The 23,855-nt window shown below is 47.9% G+C and overlaps 1 protein-coding gene and 1 long non-coding RNA gene across 3 annotated transcripts in view; both read right to left on the bottom strand.

The window, feature by feature from the left end:
- Positions 1-23,855, bottom strand: part of ATP8B2 (ATPase phospholipid transporting 8B2) — a 62,472-nt gene that overhangs the window by 4,399 nt on the left and 34,218 nt on the right. For both annotated transcript variants that reach the window (XM_080984531.1, XM_080984530.1), the window contains 14 exons: positions 22,666-22,709; positions 21,338-21,503; positions 19,560-19,748; positions 16,763-16,878; positions 15,328-15,492; positions 12,270-12,381; positions 11,754-11,859; positions 10,656-10,800; positions 8,717-8,900; positions 7,705-7,928; positions 5,820-5,903; positions 4,126-4,356; positions 2,209-2,347; positions 1,115-1,245 (listed from right to left, as the gene is read on the bottom strand). In XM_080984531.1, coding sequence (XP_080840657.1) covers positions 1,115-1,245; positions 2,209-2,347; positions 4,126-4,356; positions 5,820-5,903; positions 7,705-7,928; positions 8,717-8,900; positions 10,656-10,800; positions 11,754-11,859; positions 12,270-12,381; positions 15,328-15,492; positions 16,763-16,878; positions 19,560-19,748; positions 21,338-21,503; positions 22,666-22,709 — 2,036 coding nt within the window. The remainder of the gene's footprint in view (positions 1-1,114; positions 1,246-2,208; positions 2,348-4,125; positions 4,357-5,819; positions 5,904-7,704; positions 7,929-8,716; positions 8,901-10,655; positions 10,801-11,753; positions 11,860-12,269; positions 12,382-15,327; positions 15,493-16,762; positions 16,879-19,559; positions 19,749-21,337; positions 21,504-22,665; positions 22,710-23,855) is intronic.
- Positions 18,683-19,551, bottom strand: LOC308465202. The gene is made up of 3 exons (XR_013980347.1): positions 19,322-19,551; positions 18,863-19,106; positions 18,683-18,831 (listed from the first exon to the last, which is right to left on the bottom strand). It is a non-coding gene; the product is annotated as an uncharacterized lncRNA (long non-coding RNA).

Genomic DNA, 23,855 nt, shown 5'->3' with positions numbered 1-23,855 from the left:
AAGGAACTGTTGGACTAACATATTTAATTAGAATACAAAAGAGGGAGGTAAGAGGAGGTCCGAGAAACAAGTAAATGTAAAAGAAGTGAGGAAAAGATGAAATTGTTTTTAATTGTTTTTTCCTTTTTTCCTTTGTATTTTTTCTTTTTATTGTTAATTTTTTCTTCATTAATGTGGTTTTTTTTCTTGTGAAATTTTAATAAATATTATTTTTTAAAAAACAAAACAAAACAAAACCTTACAGATGCCCTGCTTTACGTCAGTGTCCCGTGTTAATACGCAGAGAGATGCTGTACGAAACAAACCCTGAACAGCCACTGTCGACATAATAGAGAACAACCGAACGCAAGAATGGCACTTCTTGTTTTATTCCAATCTCTCTGCGCTCTGGTTATGCTCGACAGGTGTTGAGAATCATATCGAGTTGGACCACGAAGGTCATCCAGGCCACCCCACCCTGCAACGCAGAATATTTTGCCCAATGTGGGACTCAAACCCACAACCCTGAGATTTAAGAGTCTCATGCTCTACCTGCTGAAACATCTCAGTTCTTTTTTTGCTTGCATCGAAACATATTCATTTTTTAAAAAATAATACCGTATTTTTTGCTCTATAAGACACACTTTTTCCCTCCTAAAAAGTAAGGAGAAATGTGTGTGTGTCTTATGGAGCGAATGCAGGCTGCACAGCTATCCCAGAAGCCAGAACAGTGAGAGGGATTGCTGCGCAGCGCTCCCTCTCGCTGTTCTAGCTTCTGGCTTAGCCGCGTGCAGCCTCTTCAGGGCAGGGGGAGCCTTCATCGCTGCACAGCGATCCCTCTTGCTGTTCTGGCTTCTGGGATTCAGAATATTTTTTTCCCTGTTTTCCTCCTCCAAAAACTAGGTGCGTCTTATGGTCTGGTGCGTCTTATAGAGTGAAAAAATACGGTAATTAAAAAGAGATGGAAATTTAGAACCTGAGTTTGCCAGGGAGTGGGGGGGCTGGCAGACAGACAAGGTGTCTACCTTGCGGGGGAAAGGAAGGAAGGAAGGAAGGAAGGAAGGAAGGAAGGAAGGAAGGAAGGAAGGGCCTCTCCCCCATCTTCCATTTGGGATCCCTCTGCAGCCAAACTCACCGTATCTGAGAGCTCAGGCTTCAGGTCTAGCTTGAGGAACCGGAAGGCGACCACTGGCATGATGCAGACGACAGTGGTGAGGGCAATGGTCAGCCACACGGCAGGTTGGGCTAGTGTGTTCTGGGCATTGCCTGGGCAGAGGAAGGAAAGCAAGAGGTCAGGGAGAAAGGGAGAGATTCAGAGGCACCTCTGATCTGGGAAACAGGGGAGCTTACGACAGCCTGGACACCAGGTCCCCCTCCCATCCCCTCCCCTGTACAAAAGTGTAAAGGAACTTTCCCAGAACGCACCTTGGCCACCTCGCAGAAATGTCCCCTTTGTGGCTTAGGGCCCTCGTATTTACGGGACCGCCTCTCCTGATCTGCCCCGCAGAGGACCTTAAGGTCCATGAATCATAGTTTAGAGGTCCCGGGCCCTAAGGAAGTTCGATTATCCTCCACCAGGGCCAGGGCCTTCTCAGTGATGGCTCCGACCTGGTGGAACGCTCTGTCCCATGAGACCAGGGCCCTGCAGGATTTAACTTCCTTCCGCAGGGACTGAGCTATTCCGCCTGGCTTTCAACTTAGCCTGATATTTTATTCCCCTTCCTTCCCTCCCCTTTTTATGAAGATTACCTGCTCTGGGATCCCACAGCTAATTCTCCCCTGGTCTCCTCGCTGGCCCAAATAGGACTAATTTAGCCAGTTAGCCCTAGTGATCATCTAATGTTTATTGGATGGATTTCCCCCCTAAATTGATTTTGAATTCTGAATTTATCGTTATTCACGTTTTATACTGTATCTTACGCTGTTTTTTGTTGCATCAATTAAGTGTTTTAAATTTGTTGTTAGCCGCCCTGAGCCCGGTTTCTGAACCGGGAAGGGCAGGATATAAATAAAAATTTATTATTATTATTAATGCACGACCGCTGGCCATGCAGCAGAAATCTCCCAGAATGCACAGCCCTTGGGCCCCAGTAGAAATCTCCCAGAATGCACCACCTTTGTCAATAATAGTTCTGCAACGAGGCAAAAAAATGAGGCATGTGTGAGAGAGGGCAGGGCGGAGAGAGAGGAAGTTGTAGACCCAAACAGAGAAGCAGTCTCCAGACTCACCCACAAAACGGAACTGGTTGGGGAAGAGCTGGAAGAGGCCGTCGCTGTGCATGGCGAAGAGGATGGCGAAGTAAACAGCAAGGCTGCCCCAGATGAAGAAATGGTTGATAGCCGTCCAGAATCCTGTATCCAGGCCAATCTGTTGAGAGGGGGGGAGAGAAGGTCGGCACAGGCGCTTCCTGTGGGGCGAGGGACGGCACAGGCGCCTCCTGCCACCTCACAGCGGAGAAAGGTTCCACTGAGCATATGTGGAGTGCTTTCCCCTCACCACCAGCGGCAAATTCAGAAGCGCAGGGTCCCTTCCTGATTTTCACAGTGACACCCCCTCGCAGCCATGCCTCGTTGCAAGATTATACAGTAAACTCATAATAACGCAATAATTATAATTGGGGATGCGTTGCAATGATCCTCTTTCACCAATGCCAAGGGCTAGTAGAAATCTCCCAGAATGCACTGCCCTTGCGGAATGGACGAAATTCAAAGACTATTTAGTTAAATATGCTAAGATAATTTAAACAGAAATACTTGCAAATAACAGATAGACTTAGGATTTAAATATGTGAAGTTATAGAATAATATGTTTGAAGTAAAGATGAAAAGAAAGAAAGATGGTGATTAAGTAAATTTTATGAGAAATTTGTTTTGGAAAACTGTTACAATGATATATATATATATATATATATATATATATATATATATATATATATACACATGTATAGATATATACAGTGGTACCTCGCAAGACGAATGCCTCGCAAGACAAAAAAACTCGCTAGACGAAAGGGTTTTTTGGTTTTTGAGCTGCTTCGCAAGACGATTTTCCCTATGGGCTTGCTTCGCAAGACGGAAACGTCTTGCAAGTTTGTTTCCTTTTTCTTAACACCGTTAATACAGTTGCGACTTGACTTCGAGGAGCAACTCATAGAACGCGGTGTGGTAGCCTTTTTTGAGGTTTTTAAAGACTTTGGTGATTTTTGAAGCTTTTCCAAAACTTTCCCGACACCGTGCTTCGCAAGACGACAAAACTCGCGGAACGAATTAATTTCGTCTTGCGAGGCACCACTGAGGAAGTCACTTAACAATGTTACTAAGAGTGGATTAAATACAGCTAGGATTTATGTTTGTTTGTGTGTTTACAAATTTTGGAAAATTAATAAAAAAAATTGAAGGGGAAAAAAAGAATGCACTGCCCTTGGCCACTGAGCAAAAATCTCCCAGAATGCACTGCCTTTAGCCCCCTAGCAAAAATATCCCGGAATGCACCACCCTTGGCCCCCTGGGCTCATGCAAATGCAAATACACCTTGGGTAGAACAGCTGTTTTATTCGCAGCAGATAAGGACTAGAAAGCCAGGACTTGTGGGAGATATATATATAAATATATCTATATATATAGATATCTAGATATATAGATATACAGTGGTGCCCCGCAAGACGAATGCCTCGCAAGACGGAAAACCCGCTAGACGAAAGGGTTTTCCGTTTTGGAGGTGCTTCGCAAAACAAATTTCCTATGGGCTTGCTTCGCAAGACGAAAATGTCTTGCGAGTTCCTGCGGTTTTTTTTTCCTCCCCCCCCCTTTCCCCAAGCCGCTAAGCCGCTTATCAGCTGATCCGCTAAGCCGCTTAACAGCTGATCGCTAAGCCGCTTATCAGCTGATCCGCTAAGCCGCTTAACAGCTGATCCGTTAAGGCACTAAGCCGCTTATCAGCTGATCCGCTAAGCCGCTAAGCCGCTTATCAGCTGATCCGCTAAGCCCGCTAAGCCGCTAATAGCGCTAATCCGCTAAACCGCTAATGGGCTTGCTTCGCAAGACGAAAAAACCGCAAGACGAAGAGACTCGCGGAACGGATTCTTTTCGTCTTGCGAGGCACCACTGTATATGTTGTTGTTGGGGTGGGTGGGTTTGTTGTCCTACCTGCACGCTGACGACGATGACGAGGGAGGTCGCCACGGTGACGGCAAAGGACTGGTAGTCGGTCAGGTGGGAGTTGTCGCTGAAGACCCCGTAGGGGATGAAGAACATGAAGACGGAGGTGTAGATCCCTTGAGCGATGCAGATGAAGAACTCCCGCTTGTTGAAGAGCAGGTTGAGTTGCCCCGGTTCGTACAGCTTGGGGTACTCCAAACTGCGATGCTCAGGCACATCCTAGGAAAAGGGAGTGGGACAGGGCTAAGCCGTTAGGCCTGAGGGCAGGACCTCCCCAAGTGGGGCATGCAGGCCAGGGACAGACAGGGACAAAAATTGGGTGTGGCACACTCAACGCAGACTCGCCAGAGGGGATAGACACACACGCACAGAGAGACACAAACCAGAAGAAGTTGGCCATTCTGGCAAAGGAGGCACTGCTCTGTCAATATCTAACCCAGGGGTTCCCAAAGTAGAAGAAGAAGAAGAGTTTGGATTTGATATCCCGCTTTATCACTACCCGAAGGAGTCTCAAAGCGGCTAACATTCTCCTTTCCCTTCCTCCCCCACAACAAACACTCTGTGAGGTGAGTGGGGCTGAGAGACTTCAGATAAGTGTGACTGGCCCAAGGTCACCCAGCAGCTGCATGTGGGGGAGCGGAGACGTGAACCCGGTTCCCCAGAATACGAGTCCACTGCTCTTAACCACTACACCACACTGCCCCCCAGGGGATAGTGGGATTACCTGGGGAAGGGTGTTAGGAGGCAAGGGGGCTGCATGGGGACGTTGGAGGTGTAAAGGACTTTGAAAAGCTGGTATCGCTGGATCAAGCCCATTCATTGTGTTGAATTAAACTAAATACTTCTAACTGGATTTTTAATAAAAGTGCCATAATGCAACTTTTATCTTCCCTGGTAGGTCATGCAAACTGCAGTTCTCAGTACAGTGGTACCTCGGGTTAAGAACTTAATTCGTTCCGGAGGTCCGTTCTTAACCTGAAACTGTTCTTAACCTGAAGCACCACTTTAGCTAATGGGGCCTCCTGCTGCCGCTGCGCCGCTGCACGATTTCTGTTCTCATCCTGAAGCAAAGTTCTTAACCCGAGGTATTATTTTTGGGTCAGCGGAGTCTGTAACCTGAAGCGTCTGTAACCTGAGGTACCACTGTAATGCTTTTTATAGGGTAGGGAGCACTGGGGAATTGGTCTATGGAACCAGGGGGCAGTCGCTTGAACAGTTTGGGAACCACTGACCCAAGCTAAGGATCTAACCCACCGATCTAACCCTGTGGCCCTTGCTGGACTTGCAGCGTCCCTGACCATTGGGGCCGGCGGGAGTTGGGAGTCCAACAACATCTAAATGCCCATGGGGTTCCCCACCACCACCTTACCCCCCTGTAATTACATTTGATAGTTCAGTAGGAAGAGCATGAAATTTTTAATGTCATGGTTGTGGGTTTGAGCCCCATATTGCGCAAAAGATTATGTTGGACAAGAAGATGATCCTCGTGGTCCCTCCCAACTCTACAATTCTAGGATCCCTGATTGGTTGGGACATGACGGGTGGGAAAAACATGTGGGGCCCACATCTGAGACAGCCATGGGTTCGCCGCCCCTGCCACTGGTCCATTTGGCTCACAGCAGCCTTTGCCAATCTGCTGCCCTCTAACCGCTATATCACACTGAGGAATTAACATGACTGACCTGGTCAAAGACACCCATGGCAAGCACTGGCAGCGAGGTGTAGACAATGTTGTACAGCGTGATGAAATATTGATCGTAGACAGTCTTTGAAAAGATAAGAGGGAGAAATTGAGAGACCAGGGAGAGGAGAACAAAAGGAGTCTTTGCTGCCCCCTGCTGGCCCACTGGTGTAAAACAAAACCCAGTCACTCAGCTGGAATTTGAAGTTTGCTGCATTTCCATAACATTTTACAGTAGCTTTTTTGGGGGGACGGGGAGTAGGATTTTCAAACCTCCAACTTCATCAGCTCTCAACCACATCAAGTCCCTAATCAACTCGGGACCCCAATAGCTGAAAACCAGGTCCTCCTAGTTATTTCATTGCCCTTAGATCATGAGTAGGCAAACTAAAGCCCGGGGGCCAGATCCGGCCCAATCGCCTTCTGAATCCGGCCTGTGGACAGTCCAGGAATCAGCGTGTTTTTACATGAGTAGAATGTGCCCTTTTATTTAAAATGCCTCTCTGGGTTATTTGTGGGGCACAGGAATTTGTTGTTTCCCCCAAAAAATATAGTCTGGCCCATCACGTGCTCTGAGGGCCCCTGCTGAAAAAGTTTGCTGACCCCTGCCTTAGATGGTTGTGGGGTGGCAGGACAGGGCCTTCTCTGTGGTAGCCCCTAAGCTGTGGGCCTTCCTCTCCACAGAGGTGCGTCGGACAACTTTATTACCCAGCTTTTGGAGAATTCTGAAGATGCACTGCTTTATTATTATTATTATTATTATTATTATTATTATTAATCGTGATTGCAAGTTGTTTTAAACTGTTTGTGTTTCAGTTGTTGTAAAATTCCCTGTGACCTTTGGTGATGAAGGTCATCACCAAAGACGACTGGCTACTTAGCAGGGTGGCATGATCCCCTTCACTGCGTGATCCTCGATAGGCTGGGATCACCGGTGTGGCTAATCCACGACAACTCTCCTTTCTCTCGGGGTGAAATTGCTGCCTTCAGCAATGCATTTAGCGACTTACTAAATCTACACCCCACCTTTTTCCTCCAAGGAGCTCAGGATAGCTAGGATGAGTGGTTTTTCCCCCCCCCTCCTCGTTTAATCCCCACAACAACCATAGCTTAATTCATTTCTATGGCAGGGATGTCCAACAGGTCGATTGTGATCTACTGGTCGATCCCCGCGAGGTTTTGGTAGATCACGGTTGATCTCTGGCTCCCTTTCATTAGCGTCGCTAAAACTGACTCCTGTGCCACCCCCTTGCCCCGCCCTCCATTGTTGTTTGATCTCTGGAAGGCGGAGTGTTCTCTGTGCTGCTGTTTTCACCCAAAAAGCTCAACAACTTTCAGCCGAACTCCCAAAAGATGTGGGTAGATAATAATAATAATACAGTGGTCTATTAAACATTAAAAGCTTCCCTAAAGAGGGCTGCCTTCAGATGTCTTCTAAAAGTCTGGTAGTTGTTGTTCTCTTTGGCATCTGCTGGGAGGGCGTTCCACAGGGCGGGTGCCACTACCGAGAAGGCCCTCTGCCTGGTTCCCTGTAACTTGGCTTCTCGCAGTGAGGGAACCGCCAGAAGGCCCTCGGAGCTGGACCTCAGTCTCTGGGCAGAACGATGGGGGTGGAGACGCTCCCCAGATCACTGCCAGCTTTTAAATCTGAAAGTAGATTGCAGTCTCTTGAGAGTTGGCCACCCCTGGGCTATGACAATCAGGTAGCCAAATTAACTGGGCCGGATAGCTTTCGTGAAGCCATCCCCTGCTTTCCGTGACCCTGATAGGCTACGCTCACTCAACGTGCGGCTCATCCAGGAAGCAGGACGAAGCATGAGCCTGGAGGAAGCCGCCATTGCGGACCCCCGCCCCACCCACCCCTCCCGATTCGCCAGCCGAGTCACCTGGGCGGAGAAGCCGCAGAAGAAGCCGAACCAGAAGTGCACCATGGTGAAGGCAAAGTTCTTGTAGAAGAAATAGCAAAGGAATTTGCACATGCGCAGGTAGGACCAGCGCCCGTGGACCAGCAGGAGGCGCTGCAGGAACTTGAACTGCGAGAAGGAGTAGTCCGAGGCCAGCACTGCCTGGATGCCCTCCTGGCCGCTGATTCCAACACCGATATGGGCGGCTGGCGAGAACGCAGGAAACGGAAAGAGGGGTAAGGGGAAGTCAGGCTACTAAGGCATCCCAAGCTCAGATCCCCCACCTTCCATCTTAGGAAGGACAAAGCACACGTGGTTCTCTCTGTTTCTAAAACAGGAGAGAGGAGCCTTTTCCCCATATAGGTAAAGGGACCCCTGACCATTAGATCCAGTCGCGACCGACTCTGGGGTTGCGGCGCTCATCTCGCTTCATTGGCCGAGGGAGCCAGCGTACAGCTTCTGGGTCACGTGGCCAGCATGACTAAGCCGCTTCTGGCAAACCAGAGCAGCGCATGGAAACGCAGTTTACCTTCCCGCCGGAGTGGTACCTATTTATCTACTTGCACTTTGATGTGCTTTCGAACTGCTAGGTTGGCAGGAGCTGGGATCGAGCAACGGGACCTCACCCCGTCGCGGGGATTCAAACCGCCGACCTTCTGATTGGCAAGTCCTAGGCTCAGTGGTTTAACCCACAGCGCCACCCGCATCCCTCTTTTTCCCATATAAAGGACCACATTTCCTTCCAAGAGGCCACATTTCAGTGGTAGGCAGGGCCAGAGGAGGGAAGCAGGTGTCTCAATCCATCAGGGCAGCCAATTGGCTCTGCCTCTCTCTGGAACTTTCCCACCCTGCAAAGGCCTTCGTCACAGAAGTCTGCTTATTTCCTCCTCCCTCCCAACGCGTTTTCCTTTTGTGCTGTGGCTTTTTTAAAAAAAATACGCATCCGCGAAACTAAAAAGACGAAAGCTCACGCAAGCGCCGCCCCGGGACTCACTCTTTATCATGCTGACGTCGTTGGCCCCGTCGCCAATGGCCAGTGTGACGGCCTTCTTGTACTTTTTCACCAGCTCCACCACCTGGGCCTTCTGCAAGGGGGTGACACGGCAGCAGATGACGGCTTTGCAGGCGCAGGCCGTCTCCAGGAACTCCAGCTCCATGTCGGCCTCCAGGGCATGTGCCTACGGGGAGAGAGGAGAGTGAAGGATGCTCAGTGCGACCAGCTGAATAACTGGATTAGACCCTGGGCAGATTCCCTGCAGATAAAAAGGTGATGGGAATGGTAGCTCCGGGGGGGGGGGGAGACTACAGTTCCCATGATTCCTTTGGGGTGGGAGCAAGTCGTATGTGTTTAAGAGGTGACAGGATGGAAGCTTATAAAATGAAAATATTACATGGAGGATAGAGAATAGTTTTTCCCCCCTTCCCTCTCTTGTTACTCCAGTGTGGTGTAGTGGTTAAGAGCGGTAGTCTCGTAATCTGGGGAACCGGGTTCGATTCCCCGCTCCTCCACATGTAGCTGCTGGGTGACCTTGGGCCAGTCACACTTCTCTGAAGTCTCTCAGCCCCACTCACCTCACAGAGTGTTTGTTGTGGGGGAGGAAGGGAAAGGAGAATGTTAGCCGCTTTGAGACTCCTTAAAGGGAGTGAAAGGCGGGATATCAAATCCAAACTCCTCTTCTTCTTCTTCTTATAACTTACAAGCAGCCGAGCCAAGTGCTGGAAGGTCCAGGGCAGCTTAAAGGATTTTAGAGTTAAACTGTGGAACTCACCACCACAGGGGCAGTGATGGACGCCAACTTGGATGACTTTAAAAGAGGATTGGGCAAATACACGGAGGAGAAGGCACAATGCCTATGTTCTACCTCCACTGCCAGAGACATTATGCCTCTGAATACCAGGTCCTGGGGATCGCAGCTGCTGCTGCTGCGGTCAAATCTAGCATGCAGGCTTCCCAAGGGCATCTGGGAGAGCAGGATGTTATCCAGCAGGCCTCAATCCCACATATTTATCGTCCAGACAAAGAAGCAAATAGCCACTCCAGGAAATTATTATTATTATTATTATTATTATTATTATTATTATTATTTACAGCCGTTCATCCAAAGATCACAGGGTGGTTCACAACATGAAAACACAAAACTAAGCATTAAGATATATTCAACAGTGTAAATAACTTTTGACGGATGTAATAATGGAATACTGAATGGCTCGATTTATTTAAAATATGCAGGGATTTATGTTATGCAAAATGAACCATGGAAGGAGAAGAAGGACAGTCACTGATATTTTACGGTTGGTTAAATGAATATTCTAAATTTTAAAGCAGAAAATTTAATAACAAATACACACACACACACAAAAAATGAGAACACAAAATGAATAATGAAACAAAAACAAACCAGCAATCTGCCTCCCACAAAAAGACCATACGTAGAATGTGTAACTGTAGCTGCGAGGGGCAATATTGTCTCTCTGGGCCCTTAAACTACAGCTCCAAGGAGTCTATGTTTAAAGAGGTATTAAAGTGCTTTGGGTCACTGGTGGCGCTGTGGGTTAAACCACAGAGCCTAGGACTTGCCGATCAGAAGGTCGGCGGTTCGAATCCCCACAATGGGGTGAGCTCCCGTTGCTCGGTCCCTGCTCCTGCCAACCTAGCATGTCAAAGTGCAAGTAGATAAATAGGTACCACTCCGGTGGGAAGGTAAACGGCGTTTCCGTGCGCTGCTCTGGTTCGCCAGAAGTGGCTTAGTCATGCTGGCCACATGAGCCGGAAGCTGTACGCCGGCTCCCTCGGCCAATAAAGCGAGATGAGCGCCGCAACCCCAGAGTCGGTCACGACTGGACCTAATGGTCAGGGGTCCCTTTACCTAAAGTGCTTTAAATGTATGGTGTGAATGCGGCCTAGGTACCCCCCCCCCAAGGCGCCCACTTACCAGGCTGTGCCCATTGATCACCAAGGCGTACTCCCCAGCCACAGCCTCCAGCACGGACGTCAGCTTCGAGGCAGAGAGCTTCTCCTGGTAGGTGAACCCATTGCCCACAGACCGGGAAGAGTCCACCAATTTCTCTCGAGCCTTCCTGCCGGAGAAGGTGGGGAGGAAAGCGGGAGGGGGAAAGGATTTGAGAAGCAGCCAAGGACTCACCTGCCTTCTTTCCAAACCTTCTAGGGACAGATTTGGCAGGTCAGAAGGAGATGCAGCAAACCATTCCTGTGGGGTTTTGTTGTTGTTGTTCATTGGGATTAATTTTTTGAATGTTACCTTTCTGTTTGTGTGGCTTGGAAAGGGGCAACGGGTAGCACAGAGATGAGAGAGAGAGAGAAGAAAGGAAGGAAGGAAGGAAGGAAGGAAGGAAGGAAGGAAGGGAGAGAGAAGGAGTAGCAGAGAAAAGTGTGGAAATGAGAGAGAGAGAGAGAAAGAGAGAGAAAATAATAGAATAGAATAGAATAGAATAGAATAGAATAGAATAGAATAAATTTATTATTTATACCCCGCCCATCTGGCTAGGTTTCCCCCACAGCGCCACCTGCATCCATAATAATAATAATAATAATAATAATAATAATAATAATAATTTATTTATACCCCGCCCATCTGGCTGGGTTTCCCCAGCCACTCTGGGCAGCTTCCAACAAAGTCATCTAAAAGAGAGAGAGAGAGAGAGAGAGAGAGAGAGAGAGAGAGAGAAAGAAAGAAAGAAAGAAAGAAAGAAAGAAAGAAAAGGTGAGAGGGAGAGAGAGAGAGAGAGAGAGAGAGAGAGAGAGAGAAGGGTTGCCCTGACCATTTTTGGGTTTTGCTCCACCTACTGCTGTCTTTAGACCTGTCCATTTCACAAATCCAGCCCCAAGAGATCACCACTGCTGGAACAACACCAGTAGCAGGAAATGTGTTCCCTCCACACCTTGACTAGCTAACAGAGCAGCACTTTCTGCTTGCACTCAATGTTTGGTGCCAGAGAAATGGAAAGGGAGAGAAAGCTCCCCAATGGAGGGGCCACCGCCAAGTGGGCCACGCCCGCGGGCCTCCACTCACCGCAACTCCTGCCGCACCTCCAAAACCGTGTGCCCCGTGATGATGAAGACCTCCGTCATCTCGTCCGTCAGCATCTTGCAGGAGTAGCCGATGTTCACGGCCGTCTCTGAGGAAGGAGAGAGAGGACAGGCCCAAATCAAAACCCAAACCCTCCAGGAGTTAAAATTTTCAAAATGGGACCCTGAGAACCTATCTCAAACGGCAGAGCCACAGTTCCCTGGAAAGGGGGACCGGTGGTTAAACCATTCTGGAACTGCAGCTCTGTGAGGGAAATAGGCAGGGGGTCTCCTAACAACCGTCAGCACCCTTCACAAAATGGCAGCTCCCAGAATCCTTTGGGGGGAAGCCATGACGGTTTATGGTAGTATCACAGCGCTTTGAATGTACAGTGTGAAAGTGGATTTAGGAGGCCCCTTGGACCCAGCAAGCTGTGTTGTAATAAAGAGTTGGGAGGACATTCCTGGTCGGGCTGCAAAATGGGACACGTTCCGCTGGCATTTGGAACGGCCGCCTCACCTTGCTTGTCTCCCGTCAACACCCAGATCTTGATGTTTGCCAGTGTGAGGAGGGCAATGGTCTCCGGGACGCCCTGCTGCAGTTTATCTTCGATGGCGGTGGCCCCCAGCAGCTGGAGGGAGACAGAAACAAAAGGCAAAGTTACCTGATGCCACAAAATGGGAGACCTCTGACTCCCGGGTCCAAATTTGGCCCGTGAAGCAGCTCCTCACAAACCGCAGCCACCTGTTGGCATTTGCGACCTCTGGCGAACGGCAGGAACACACGCAGCGGCGAAGGAAAGATCAGGAGGTTAAAACGAGGGGCTCCTTTGGAAGCTCCCGATAAAAAAAGGGCACTGATTTATTTAAAGCAGTCGATGTGGTTCCTTCCAGATATATTGCTGGACTCCCGGCTCCCATCATCCCCGCCCACTAGGCAAAGCTGTCAGAGGCTGATGGGAGTCCAGAGGGCTATTCCTGTCAGGCTACCCCCCGATCTGAATTATTTGTAGGTGGGTTTTCAGGGTTAAGCCTCCCAAAGGGTTATTTCAGCATACAATGGAAAAACCAACACGAATTTTAAAAAACTAAATTTTGTTTGTTAGTTTAAAAAAGGGTTATCTAAGGTATCTAACTGTTGGAGATGCAATAGGGATAATGCTTCTCTAAAACATGTTTGTTTATAAAACGGCTTTTACATTTTAGCGAAAAAATTCCCTCCAAAGAGAAGTGGATATGTAAAATGAGTGACTATACAGTGGTACCTTGGTTTATAACCATAATCCATTCCAGCCGCTCCCGGAGCTTGCGGGGCTTGCGGAGCTCCCGGAGCGAGCTTCCCCCGACCCCAGCCCCCAGAACAGGCTATCCGCAAGCCTTCGGAGTGTGGCGGGAACTCCCACTGGGCTCCGAAGGCTTGCGGATAGCTGCCTGAAGCCTGGAGTGCGCACCGACCCCTCTCGCTCTCCAGGCTTCAGCGAAAGCCTGCATTCGCTCCATAGGATGCACATGAATTTCCCCTTCATTTTTGGAGGGGAAAAGGTGCGTCCTATAGAGTGAAAAATACGGCAGTTGAAAATAACTTGCAGGTGACAGATTGGCTTACGAATTTATATAAGTTAAGTGATGTTTAACATGTACAATTTTGAATTGAAAAGATATAAGGATGTTAATGAACTAAGTTAGATTTATAAGAATTAGGACTTGGAAAGCCGTTATAAGCATGGAAATTCAACCAAGGGGAAGCGAGGAAGTCACTTAACAATGTTAATAATTGTAATTGTAATAAGGTTATGAATTATGTTTGTTTGTGTGCTTTATTCGTTTATAATTTTGTGAAAATTAATTTAAAAACGGGGGGGGGGGAAGAGTGATGTTTGAATTGAGATACGAAAGAAAGTTAAGACAAGGAATGCAATGTTAAAATTTAATATACACTGGTGCCCCGCAAGACGAAAGCCTCGCAAGACGAAAAACTCGCTAGACGAAAGAGTTTTCCGTTTTTTGAGTCGTTCCGCAAGACGAATTTCCCTATGGGCTTGCTTCGCAAGACGAAACGTCTTGCGAGTTCTTGCGAGTTTGTTTCCTTTTTCTTAAAGCCACTAAGCCGTTAATAGCCGCTAAGCCGCTAATAGCCGTGCTTCGCAAGATGAAAAAACCGCAAGACGAAGAGACTCACGGAACAGATTAATTTCGTCTTGCGAGGCACCACTGTAATCAAGAAGAGATATCGGGTAGTGGTGGAGGCGAGTCAAGGGTGGGTGGTGGGACTATGTATGTAATTTTATTTATATTTTCTTTAGGTTTTTTCCTTTTGTCTTTTTTGTATCTTTTTGAATTGTTTAAAATAAAAATTCATTATTTCCCCCCAACAAACCCAAAACAAACGTCTTTTAGATTTTAACACGCCCTGGCCCAACACAATACACCTACAGTTGCGATTTATGTAACACATGAACAACTAGATTTTATATTTTAAAATTGTAAATAAATAAATATAAAAATAATAATTTAAAAATAAATAAATCACACACCGCTCAAGCAATAAGAACAAGAACGAGCAACGTAAACAAATTACACTAGTAGGACTACAAGAAGTTTTGTAAGGAGAAATGTATGAAGTGTTGCAAAGTAGAGAAAGAACAGAAATATTAGTTATGAGTTAAATGTAATTGTGGAAGTAGGAAATGTATATTTAGTGAATAGACTGGAAAATTTTCAGATGGGATGGATGGAAGTCAAAAAAATGGTGTAAGAGATGAAAGTATGTTTAATTACTGTTAAAAATGATATAGAATCATAGAATCATAGAGTTGGAAGAGACCACAAGGGCCATCGAGTCCAACCCCCTGCCAAGCAGGAAACACCATCAGAGCACTCCTGACATATGGTTGTCAAGCCTCTGCTTAAAGACCTCCAAAGAAGGAGACTCCACCACACTCCTTGGCAGCAAATTCCACTGTCAAACAGCTCTTACTGTCAGGAAGTTCTTCCTAATGTTTAGGTGGAATCTTCTTTCTTGTAGTTTGGATCCATTGCTCCGTGTCCGCTTCTCTGGAGCAGCAGAAAACAACCTTTCTCCCTCCTCGATGTGACATCCTTTTATATATTTGAACATGGCTATCATATCACCCCTTAACCTCCTCTTCTCCAGGCTAAACATGCCCAGCTCTCTTAGCCGTTCCTCATAAGGCATCGTTTCCAGGCCTTTGACCATTTTGGTTGCCCTCCTCTGGACACGTTCCAGTTTGTCAGTGTCCTCCTTGAACTGTGGTGCCCAGAACTGGACACAGTACTCCAGGTGAGGTCTGACCAGAGCAGAATACAGTGGCACTATTACTTCCCTTGATCTAGATGCTATACTCCTATTGATGAAGCCCAGAATTGCATTGGCTTTTTTAGCTGCCGCGTCACACTGTTGGCTCATGTCAAGTTTGTGGTCAACCAAGACTCCTAGATCCTTTCCACATGTACTGCTCTCAAGCCAGGTGTCCCCCATCTATGTCGGAAAACTAATAAAAAAATTATATGAAAAATAAAGAACAAGAACGAGCAACACAGAGGTGAAAAACACCAACCATCATGTCGTTCTCCACTTCCTCGTAAAGCCGGGCCAATCTCTCCTCGCGACCCTCGCCGGCGGAACTGGCTCGCTTCAGGCGCTCAGCCCAACCCGCGTAGTAGCTCTCTTCGAGGTCGCGATAGGCCAGCACCAACGTCCGCAGACCCTCGCCGGCATATTCCTGGGGGTGGAGAGGGGAAGAGAAGGAGGAGGTGGAAAAAGAAACCAGAAGCATTTTTACTAGGCATTGTTGGGAGTGATATAAATAGAAATGAATGTAAGATTTTTTTATATGCAATAACAGCAGTAGGAATATTATTGGCCCAAAAATGGAAGCAGGAAGAATTACCGATGATTGAAGAATGGAGGATGAAGTTAATGAACTATGCAGAACTAGATAAACTAACAGGAAGGATTCAAAACCGGCGAGACCAGAAATTCACGGAAGACTGGAGTAAATTTACGGACTATTTGAAAAGTATTTGTGAAGATCAGACGACATTTGTAGGTTTGCAAGAAGTTTTGTGAGGAGTATTATTAGAAGTATTGCAAAAATGGAGAAGGGGAAGGATGATTTGTTAAGAGATGTAAAGGCAATATCAAGTTAAGAAATGCATAACAAGTGGTTAAAACGGTGGATCATCAGAGGGGCTGATGGAAGTCCAAAAAGATTGTATAAGTGATAAGTTTTGTGGTATATTTTATAACTTATATGTTAAAATCAATAAAAATTATATTAAAAAAGAGAGAGGAGGAGGTAGAGAAGCCGGAAGCACTTTTTGCAGATCACCGTGGTTTGCCCCCAACTCAGTACAGTCATACCTCTTGTTACGCTTACTTCAGGTTAAATCTCTTCAGGTTGCGTCCTGCGGCGACCCGGAAGTACTGGAAAGGGTTACTTCCAGGTTTCGCCATTCGCGCAAGCGCTCAAAATGACACCATGCGCATGCGCAGAAACGGCGAATTGCGACCTGCGCACACGCAGACGCGGGTTGCAGTCTGCTCATGTTGCAATCGGGGCTCTGGAATGGATCCCCATTCACAACCAGAGGTACCACTGTACGATTCTATTTAATTGTCGCTTTTTTAAAAAACACAAAAGCATCCGTAAGGGGTTTAGAATGCAAGAATAGCAACACGAAACCAAACGTAAGAACAGCCTTTGAACAAGAACCTAAAAATGCCGATCCGCAGAGAATACGTCAAGAGGACGGCTCGCACCCCACCCCGTTAAAAGCAGGAGCAAAAAAACAGAGGACACACACACATTCCCAATCCCCCTTCAAATTAAGGCCCAAATGCCCAGGCCAAAAAGAAAAAGAAAAGAAAAAGGTTTGGCATCTAAAACGCCTCTATTCAAGTCGCCCAAAGTGGCAACCATCACTAGCCCCACAGAACGGCAGTCTTGCTTTCCACTCACCCCCTCTCTTGCTCCCCCCAAAACTACTTACATTCAGATGGTCAGTGGTGACGTTATACAGCTCCTGGTGTCCCGGGTGAAGCCTCTCCAGCAAAATGGTGTCTGCTCCTTTGCAGTACAGCCGGATCTGCCCCTCGTGGTTCCGTACTTATGGGGAGCAGGGAGGGGAGGCAAAGGGAGAGGAGACAAAAACCCCACAAATTTTAAGCACAAGCAGGTTGAAATTTCTTTATTGCTGTTTTAGCTCGTTTTTCCTCCAATGAGCTAGAGGTGGAATATATGTAGTTTCAAGTTGAAAAAAAATGTTTAAAGACACCTGCTTCTTGGGAGAAAAGCAATGACAAACCTAGGCAGCATCTTAAAAAGCAAGAGACATCACCTTGCCCACAAAGGTCCGGATAGTTCAAGCCATGGTTTTCCCAGTAGTGATGTATGGAAGTGAGAGCTGGACCATAAAGAAGGCTGATCGCCGAAGAATTGATGCTTTTGAATTATGGTGCTGGAGGAGACTCTTGAGAGTCCCGTGGACTGCAAGAAGATCAAACCTATCCATTCTGAAGGAAATCAGCCCTGAGTGCTCACTGGAAGGACAGATCCTGAAGCTGAGGCTCCAATACTTTGGCCACCTCATGAGAAGAGAAGACTCCCTGGAAAAGACCCTGATGTTGGGAAAGATGGAGGGCACAAGGAGAAGGGGACGACAGAGGACGAGATGGTTGGATAGTGTTCTCGAAGCTACCAGTATGAGTTTGACCAAACTGCGGGAGGCAGTGTAAGACAGGAGTGCTTGGCGTGCTCTGGTCCAGGGGATCACGAAGAGTTGGACATGACTAAACAACTAAACAACAACAAAACCCCTGAAACTTTCCTTTTTGGAATTCTAGGTGCCAAAATCCCAAAGGAGCAGAAAAGACTACTTATGTATGCGACTACGGCTGCACGGATGTTACTGGCCTAGAGATGGAAAGAAGATAAAGTCCCGACCAGAGAAGAAGTTAATGGACTATGATGAAATGGCTAAAACGACCGGAAAGAGTCAGAAATCAGGAAGACCAAAATTTTAATAAGGAATGGGAGAAATTTTATAACTTATCTTAAAGACCATTGTAAACAGTTAAAATCGTTAGGAGGATTGGAGTAACACTTGTAACTTAAGGTTGAATTCTGGACATACTGGAAGAGGTAAAGGATTTGGAGTATCATAAAATATCCGGGAGGAAATGATTAATAATAAGACCCACAAAGGGGAGGATGGAAGTCCAAGAGATTCCTTGGAATTTAGTTTTTATGTTGTATGCGTGACTGTAAAATTTCAATCTGAAAAAACCAAATAAATAAATTTCTGGGAAAGAAAGAAAAGAAATATATGCAGTTTCTTCCTCCTGCTGTATTTTATCCTCACAACCACCCTGTAAGGTAGTGCAAGCTGGATCGGGGGGAAACAGCAATGAGACTGACTGGCTGAAGGTAGATAACTGAAATGAGTCACGGAATCATAGAACTGTAGAGCTGAAAGGGACCCTAAGGATCATCTAGTCCAACCCCTGCAATGCAGGAATATGCAGCTGTCCCATACGGGGATCAAACCTGCAACCTTGGCGTTATCAGCACCACGCTCTAACCTATTGAGCTATCCAGTGAGTCTACCCTCTCTCTGTGGCTGTAGACTGTTTTTAATCCTGAATTTGAAATTGTGGTAACCCAGACTTGCTGGAGAAGGGCGGGTGATAAAGTTAACCCATGCCTCCTGCTATGATTTATACTCACGCCAGCCTTGTGAGGTAGGATAGGCTGAAAGAAGATGGGAGAGGCACTAGCCCAGAGGTCGGCAACCTAAGGTCCATGGGCCGGAAGCAGCCAGTGAGGGTCGCTTAACAGGCCCATGAGCAGCCCCTGAACTGAGCCATCCAATTGGCGAGTCACTGTGCACTGCGCTAAACCAGTGCAGGGACTCTCTTCCGTGGCTCCAGAAATCGCTTCTGCGCATGCCCAGACACTGAAAATCGCTTCTGCGCAGGCGCAATTTCTGGCGTCTGGGCCTGCGCAGAAGCAATTTCTGGAGCCATGGACATGCGCAGACGCAATTTCTGGCGTCTGGGCCTGCGCAGACGCAATTTCTGGCTCTATGGACATGCGCAGATGCAATTTCTGGCATCTGGGCATGCACAGAAGCAATTTCTGGCGCCGCAGACATGCTCAGATGCAATTTCTGGCGCCATGGACATGCGCAGACGCAATTTCTGGCATCTGGGCCTGCGCAGAAGCAATTTCTGGCGCCATGGACATGCGCAGACGCAATTTCTGGCGTCTGGGCCTGCGCAGAAGCAATTTCTGGCGCCATGGACATGCGCAGACGCAATTCCTGGTGTCTGGGCCTGCGCAGAAGCAATTTCTGGCGCCATGGACATGCACAGACACAATTTCTGGTGTCTGGGCCTGCGCAGAAGCAATTTCTGGCGCCATGGACATGCACAGAAGCAATTTCTGGCACCACGGACATGCGCAGACACAATTTATGGCACCATGGACATGCGCAGACGCAATTTCTGGAGTCTGGGCCTGCGCAGACACAATTTATGGCACCATGGACATGCGCAGACGCAATTTCTGACGTCTGGGCCTGCGCAGAAGCAATTTCTGGCGCCGCGGACATGCGCAGACGCAATTTCCAGCGTCGCACTGCGCTGGCCCAGCCCACGGAGGATCTCCGCAGGAGTGATCCAGCCCATGTCCGGTAAGCCTTGCTGACTTCTGTACTAGCTCAGGGTTTGGTAGCCACTCCCCTGGCCTCCCATCCCCATCTCCACCGGCGCCTCCCCCGTTCTCACCAATGACTGACATGCGCTTGCGGACGTTGTTGAAGTCCAAGATGGCGAGAAGCTGGTAGGTGACGGGCCGCCCCAGCTCCTGGATCACGATGGTCTTGGGGGTGCGTCCGCGGAAAACGAAGCCAAAGTTGCGGGAGGCGGTCACCAGGGCTCCCTCATCTGGGGACTGGGCTTTGTAAAACAGCTCCCCTGTTTGGGTAAAGAGGGAGAAGAAAGAGAGAGAGGAATCTGAAACTGGCGCTGCAAAACGGCTGCATTTCCTCCTGAAATACAGTGGGCGCTCAGGTTGCGAATGTGATCTGTGCGGGAGGCACGTTTGCAACCTGCAGCGCCGCGTGTGCGCATGCGCGGCTTGCAATTTGGTGCTTCTGCGCATGCGCAAAGCGCGATTTAGTGCTTCTGTGCATATGCCAAAACCCAGAAGTAACCCATTCCGGTCCTTCCGGGTTTCGGCGCGTCCGTAACCCGAAAACGCGCAACCTGAAGCATCTGTAACCCAAGGTATTACTGTACGAGACCGCCATCAGCATTGGCATTCTGCGGGCTCCTGAAGTCACATCTCCTTCGCCCCTGAAGTTGTTGTTTTACCTGCTTTTTACTCGCTGGAATAGCTCAGTTGTTGGGTTAAAGCCCCACGCTGGGCTAGACGACCCTCGTGTCCCTTCCACCTCTACAATTCTATGATTAATCAATTTAATTGTTATGCTTCTTAAACCACTTCACTGCATGTTTTAGTTAAGGGTGGTTTTGGCGCATCCCTTATCTCACTCCTGATCGCTTGCCAATCAGCTGCTCAGCGGCTTCGTTTCAACACCCCCTTCCCTCTTGTTTGCCTTAGTGTCTTTTCCTTAGCTGGAGCAGTTTTTTGCTCCTCCTTTTCATCTAACTTCTCTGCTCATTGCTTGTTTTAGTTTTCCTGTCTCCTCTCCTTGCAAGTTCGCTGTCTTTAACTCCCCCTCCCCCAGGCAGCCTCCTTTCTCGCTAGCGTGCCTTATCTCCCTCCCGATCGCTTGCCAATCAGCTGCTCAGCAGTTTGGTTCAACACCCCCTTCCCCCTTTCTAAAAAAAAAAAAGGAACAATCTGCTTTTCGACCCTGGGCAATTCGGCTCCATTTCCCCTTACAGTGGTACCTCGGGTTACATCTGCTTCAGGTTACATACGTTTCAGGTTACAGACTCTGCTAACCCAGAAATAGTGCTTCAGGTTAAGAACTTTGTTTCAGGATGAGAAAAGAAATCGTGCTCCGGCGGCAGCAGGAGGCCCCATTAGCTAAAGTGGTGCTTCAGGTTAAGAACAGTTTCAGGTTAAGAACGGACTTCCGGAACGAATTAAGTACCGTATTTTTCGCTCTATAAGACGCACCAGACCACAAGACGCACCTCGTTTTTGGAGGAGGAAAACAAGAGAAAAAAAATTCTGAATCTCAGAAGCCAGAACAGCAAGAGGGATCGCTGCGCAGTGAAAGCAGCAATCCCTCTTGCTGTTCTGGCTTCTGGGATAGCTGCACAGCCTGCATTCGCTCCATAAGACACACACACATTTCCCCTTACTTTTTAGGAAGGAAAAAGTGAGTCTTATAGAGCAAAAAATACGGTACTTAACCCGAGGTACCACTGTACTTTTTAGGAGGAAAAAAGTGCGTCTTATGGAGTGGAAAATACGGTAGTTCTCCTTCAAGGAATAACATGCTGTAAACTTCAGAAGACTCTCCATCCCTGTAGCAGGACCAACACCTCCTCCTCTTTCCCCTGATTTTTTAAAAGACCCCGATCCCAACCTGGGCTCTTCTCCTCGGACATGACCGTGTGGCAGAGGGAAAGGAGGCGGAAGAACTCGTGTACATGAGGGTCACCGAGCTTGACCGCTTCCAGCAGCGCCGCGTCCCAGAAGGTGAACTTGGGGTCCGCCAGGGGATTGAAAGAGAAGTCCACTGGTTCCGTCTTCTGGGGGAGGCCGGGAGAGAGGAGGAGAAGAAAGGGTTACAGTGGTGGCCGGGTAAGCGTGGGGACTGGTAGGGTGGGAGGTCGGGAGCTCAACAGTAGGGGGCGCCAGAGGCAATGGCAGGTGGAGCCAACGAATGCAGTTTCATCCCAATTCTCCTGCTCCTGATCCCTGCTGAGTTCTGACATGATCAAAACTGAGTGGAAGGAGGGGGAAGATGCTGGGAGGCAGAAACACCTCCTGGACTGGATGTAAGAAAAAAGGTAGGCAGGTGAGGAGCTGGCAGAGAGCCGAGTGAAGCTGGTGGGGCACAGCTCCCATTTCCCAAATAGAGCAGCCTCCAGCGGCCAGCAATATCACCCAAGATAACAATTTGCCTATTTTCTGAGGCTATTATCGGATTGTTGTAATTGAAACTAATAAAACTAATAAAAACTTGACGTTTTTTAGCCCCAAAAAAGTTTTTGATTGAGTTTCCACTGAAACGAGGCTGCATTTTAATGGTTTAATGTTGTATTTTAATCTTGTTTCTTAAGCTGTATTTCAATCAATTGTTTTTATATTTGGTGTTAGCCACCCTGAGCCCGGTCTTGGCTGGGGAGGGCGGGGTATAAATATCTAAAAAATAAAATAAAAATTATTATAAAATAATAATAATGCCTGTTTTGACGAGGGCTAATGGAGGGCATATAAAAAGCCACCCTACATAAACTTTTCTTTGGGGGGGGGGGGGATTTGCAGCGAAGGTTTCATTTGGTCCACGTTTTTAAGTCAATGGGACCACATTTGTGCTTCCAGGACAAATATTCCGCTCGGAACACAAAAGCTCCTCCTTTTGAACGATGGATTTTCATCCTCCAGACGGGACATTGGGGAGTTTAAGATTACTTTTTTTAAATAGATTGTAAGCTCATCGGGGCAGGGACTTTGTCCTTTTACGCGCTGTGGAATGCCATGCATCCTAATGGGAGTATATAAATTAATTAGGTGACCATTATCACTGTTATTATTCCCGATAACAGGTGGCAGCTCTGTGGGTGGGTGTTTCTGCCACCACTTTCCTTCCCCCTCCCCTCCCCACCCCCCACTCCCCTTAATAAAAACCCCTTTCCCCGCTCCTTTCTGCCATCCATCTCGTTGCCGAGATTCTCCCACAGCTCCTACCTCTCCAAGTTCAGCCTTGTAACCCAGAACATCCAGGACATCACCTGCAAAACAGAGAAAAATAAAGAGCCAGGGTTACGACCCAGGAGGGCGAAAGAGAAAGGAGGTATTGACACACCATAGTAGGGTACTACCATAGTAGAACACCATCGCTGTTCTGGCTTCAGCGATAGCTGCACAGCCTGCATTCGCTCCATAAGACACACACACATTTCCCCTTACTTTTTAGGAGGGGAAAAGTGCATCTTATGGAGCGAAAAATACGGTAGTTGTTTATTGCCTTGACATCTGGTGGGAGGGCGTTCCACAGGGCAGGCGCCACTACAGAGAAGGCCCTCTGCCTGGTTCCCTGTAACCTCACTTCTCGCAGGGAGGGAATCGCCAGAAGGCCCTCGGCACTGGACCTCAGTGTCCGGGCTGAATGATGGGGGTGGAGACGCTCCTTCAGGTGTCCTGGACTGAGGCCGTTTAGGACGAGCCCCATCTGCCCCTCACTTCCCTCTACAGCATGTGCAGAAACTGCTTTCTTGACCATCGGGCCCATTATTGGTCTTGTCCGTTCAATCCGCTGGAATCTGTCTTCACATGCAGTGGAAGTCCTTAACTCACTGGGGTTTGAGACCCACTGGCTACCCTCGCCTGGTGCAGCCAGTCAGTTGAACAGTACAGTGGTACTTTGGTACTCAAACAGCTTGGCTCCCGAATAAATTGGCTCCCAAATGCCACAAACCCGGAAGTAAGTGTTCTGGTTTGTGAACATTTTTCGGAAGCTGAATGTCCGACGCGGATTCCGTTTGAGCGCAGGAAGCTCCTGCAGCCAATCCATAGCCGCAGCTTGGTTTTCGAATGGTTTCGGGAGTCGAACGGACTCCCGGAAAGGATTAAATTCAAGAACCAAGGTCCTACTGTAGTGAAGAAGAAGAAGAAGAAGAGGAACAACCACCAATAACAGCAACTAATAATTTGAAAGAGAAGAAGAAGAAGAACCAATAACAGCAACTAATAATTCGAAAGAGAAGAAGAAGAAGAACCAACTAATACAGTGGTACCTCGGGTTAAGTACTTAATTCGTTCCGGAGGTCTGTATTTAACCTGAAACTGTTCCTAACCTGAAGCACCACTTTAGCTAATGGGGCCTCCCGCTGCTGCCGCGTCGCTGGAGCACAATTTCTGTTCTCATCCTGAAGCAA

Source organism: Podarcis pityusensis, assembly GCF_964106645.2.
Source record: "Podarcis pityusensis genome assembly, chromosome: 16".
Classification (NCBI taxonomy): domain Eukaryota; kingdom Metazoa; phylum Chordata; class Lepidosauria; order Squamata; family Lacertidae; genus Podarcis; species Podarcis pityusensis.
Note: the sequence above shows the minus strand (reverse complement) of the source record. Positions and strands in the feature narration are given on the sequence as shown.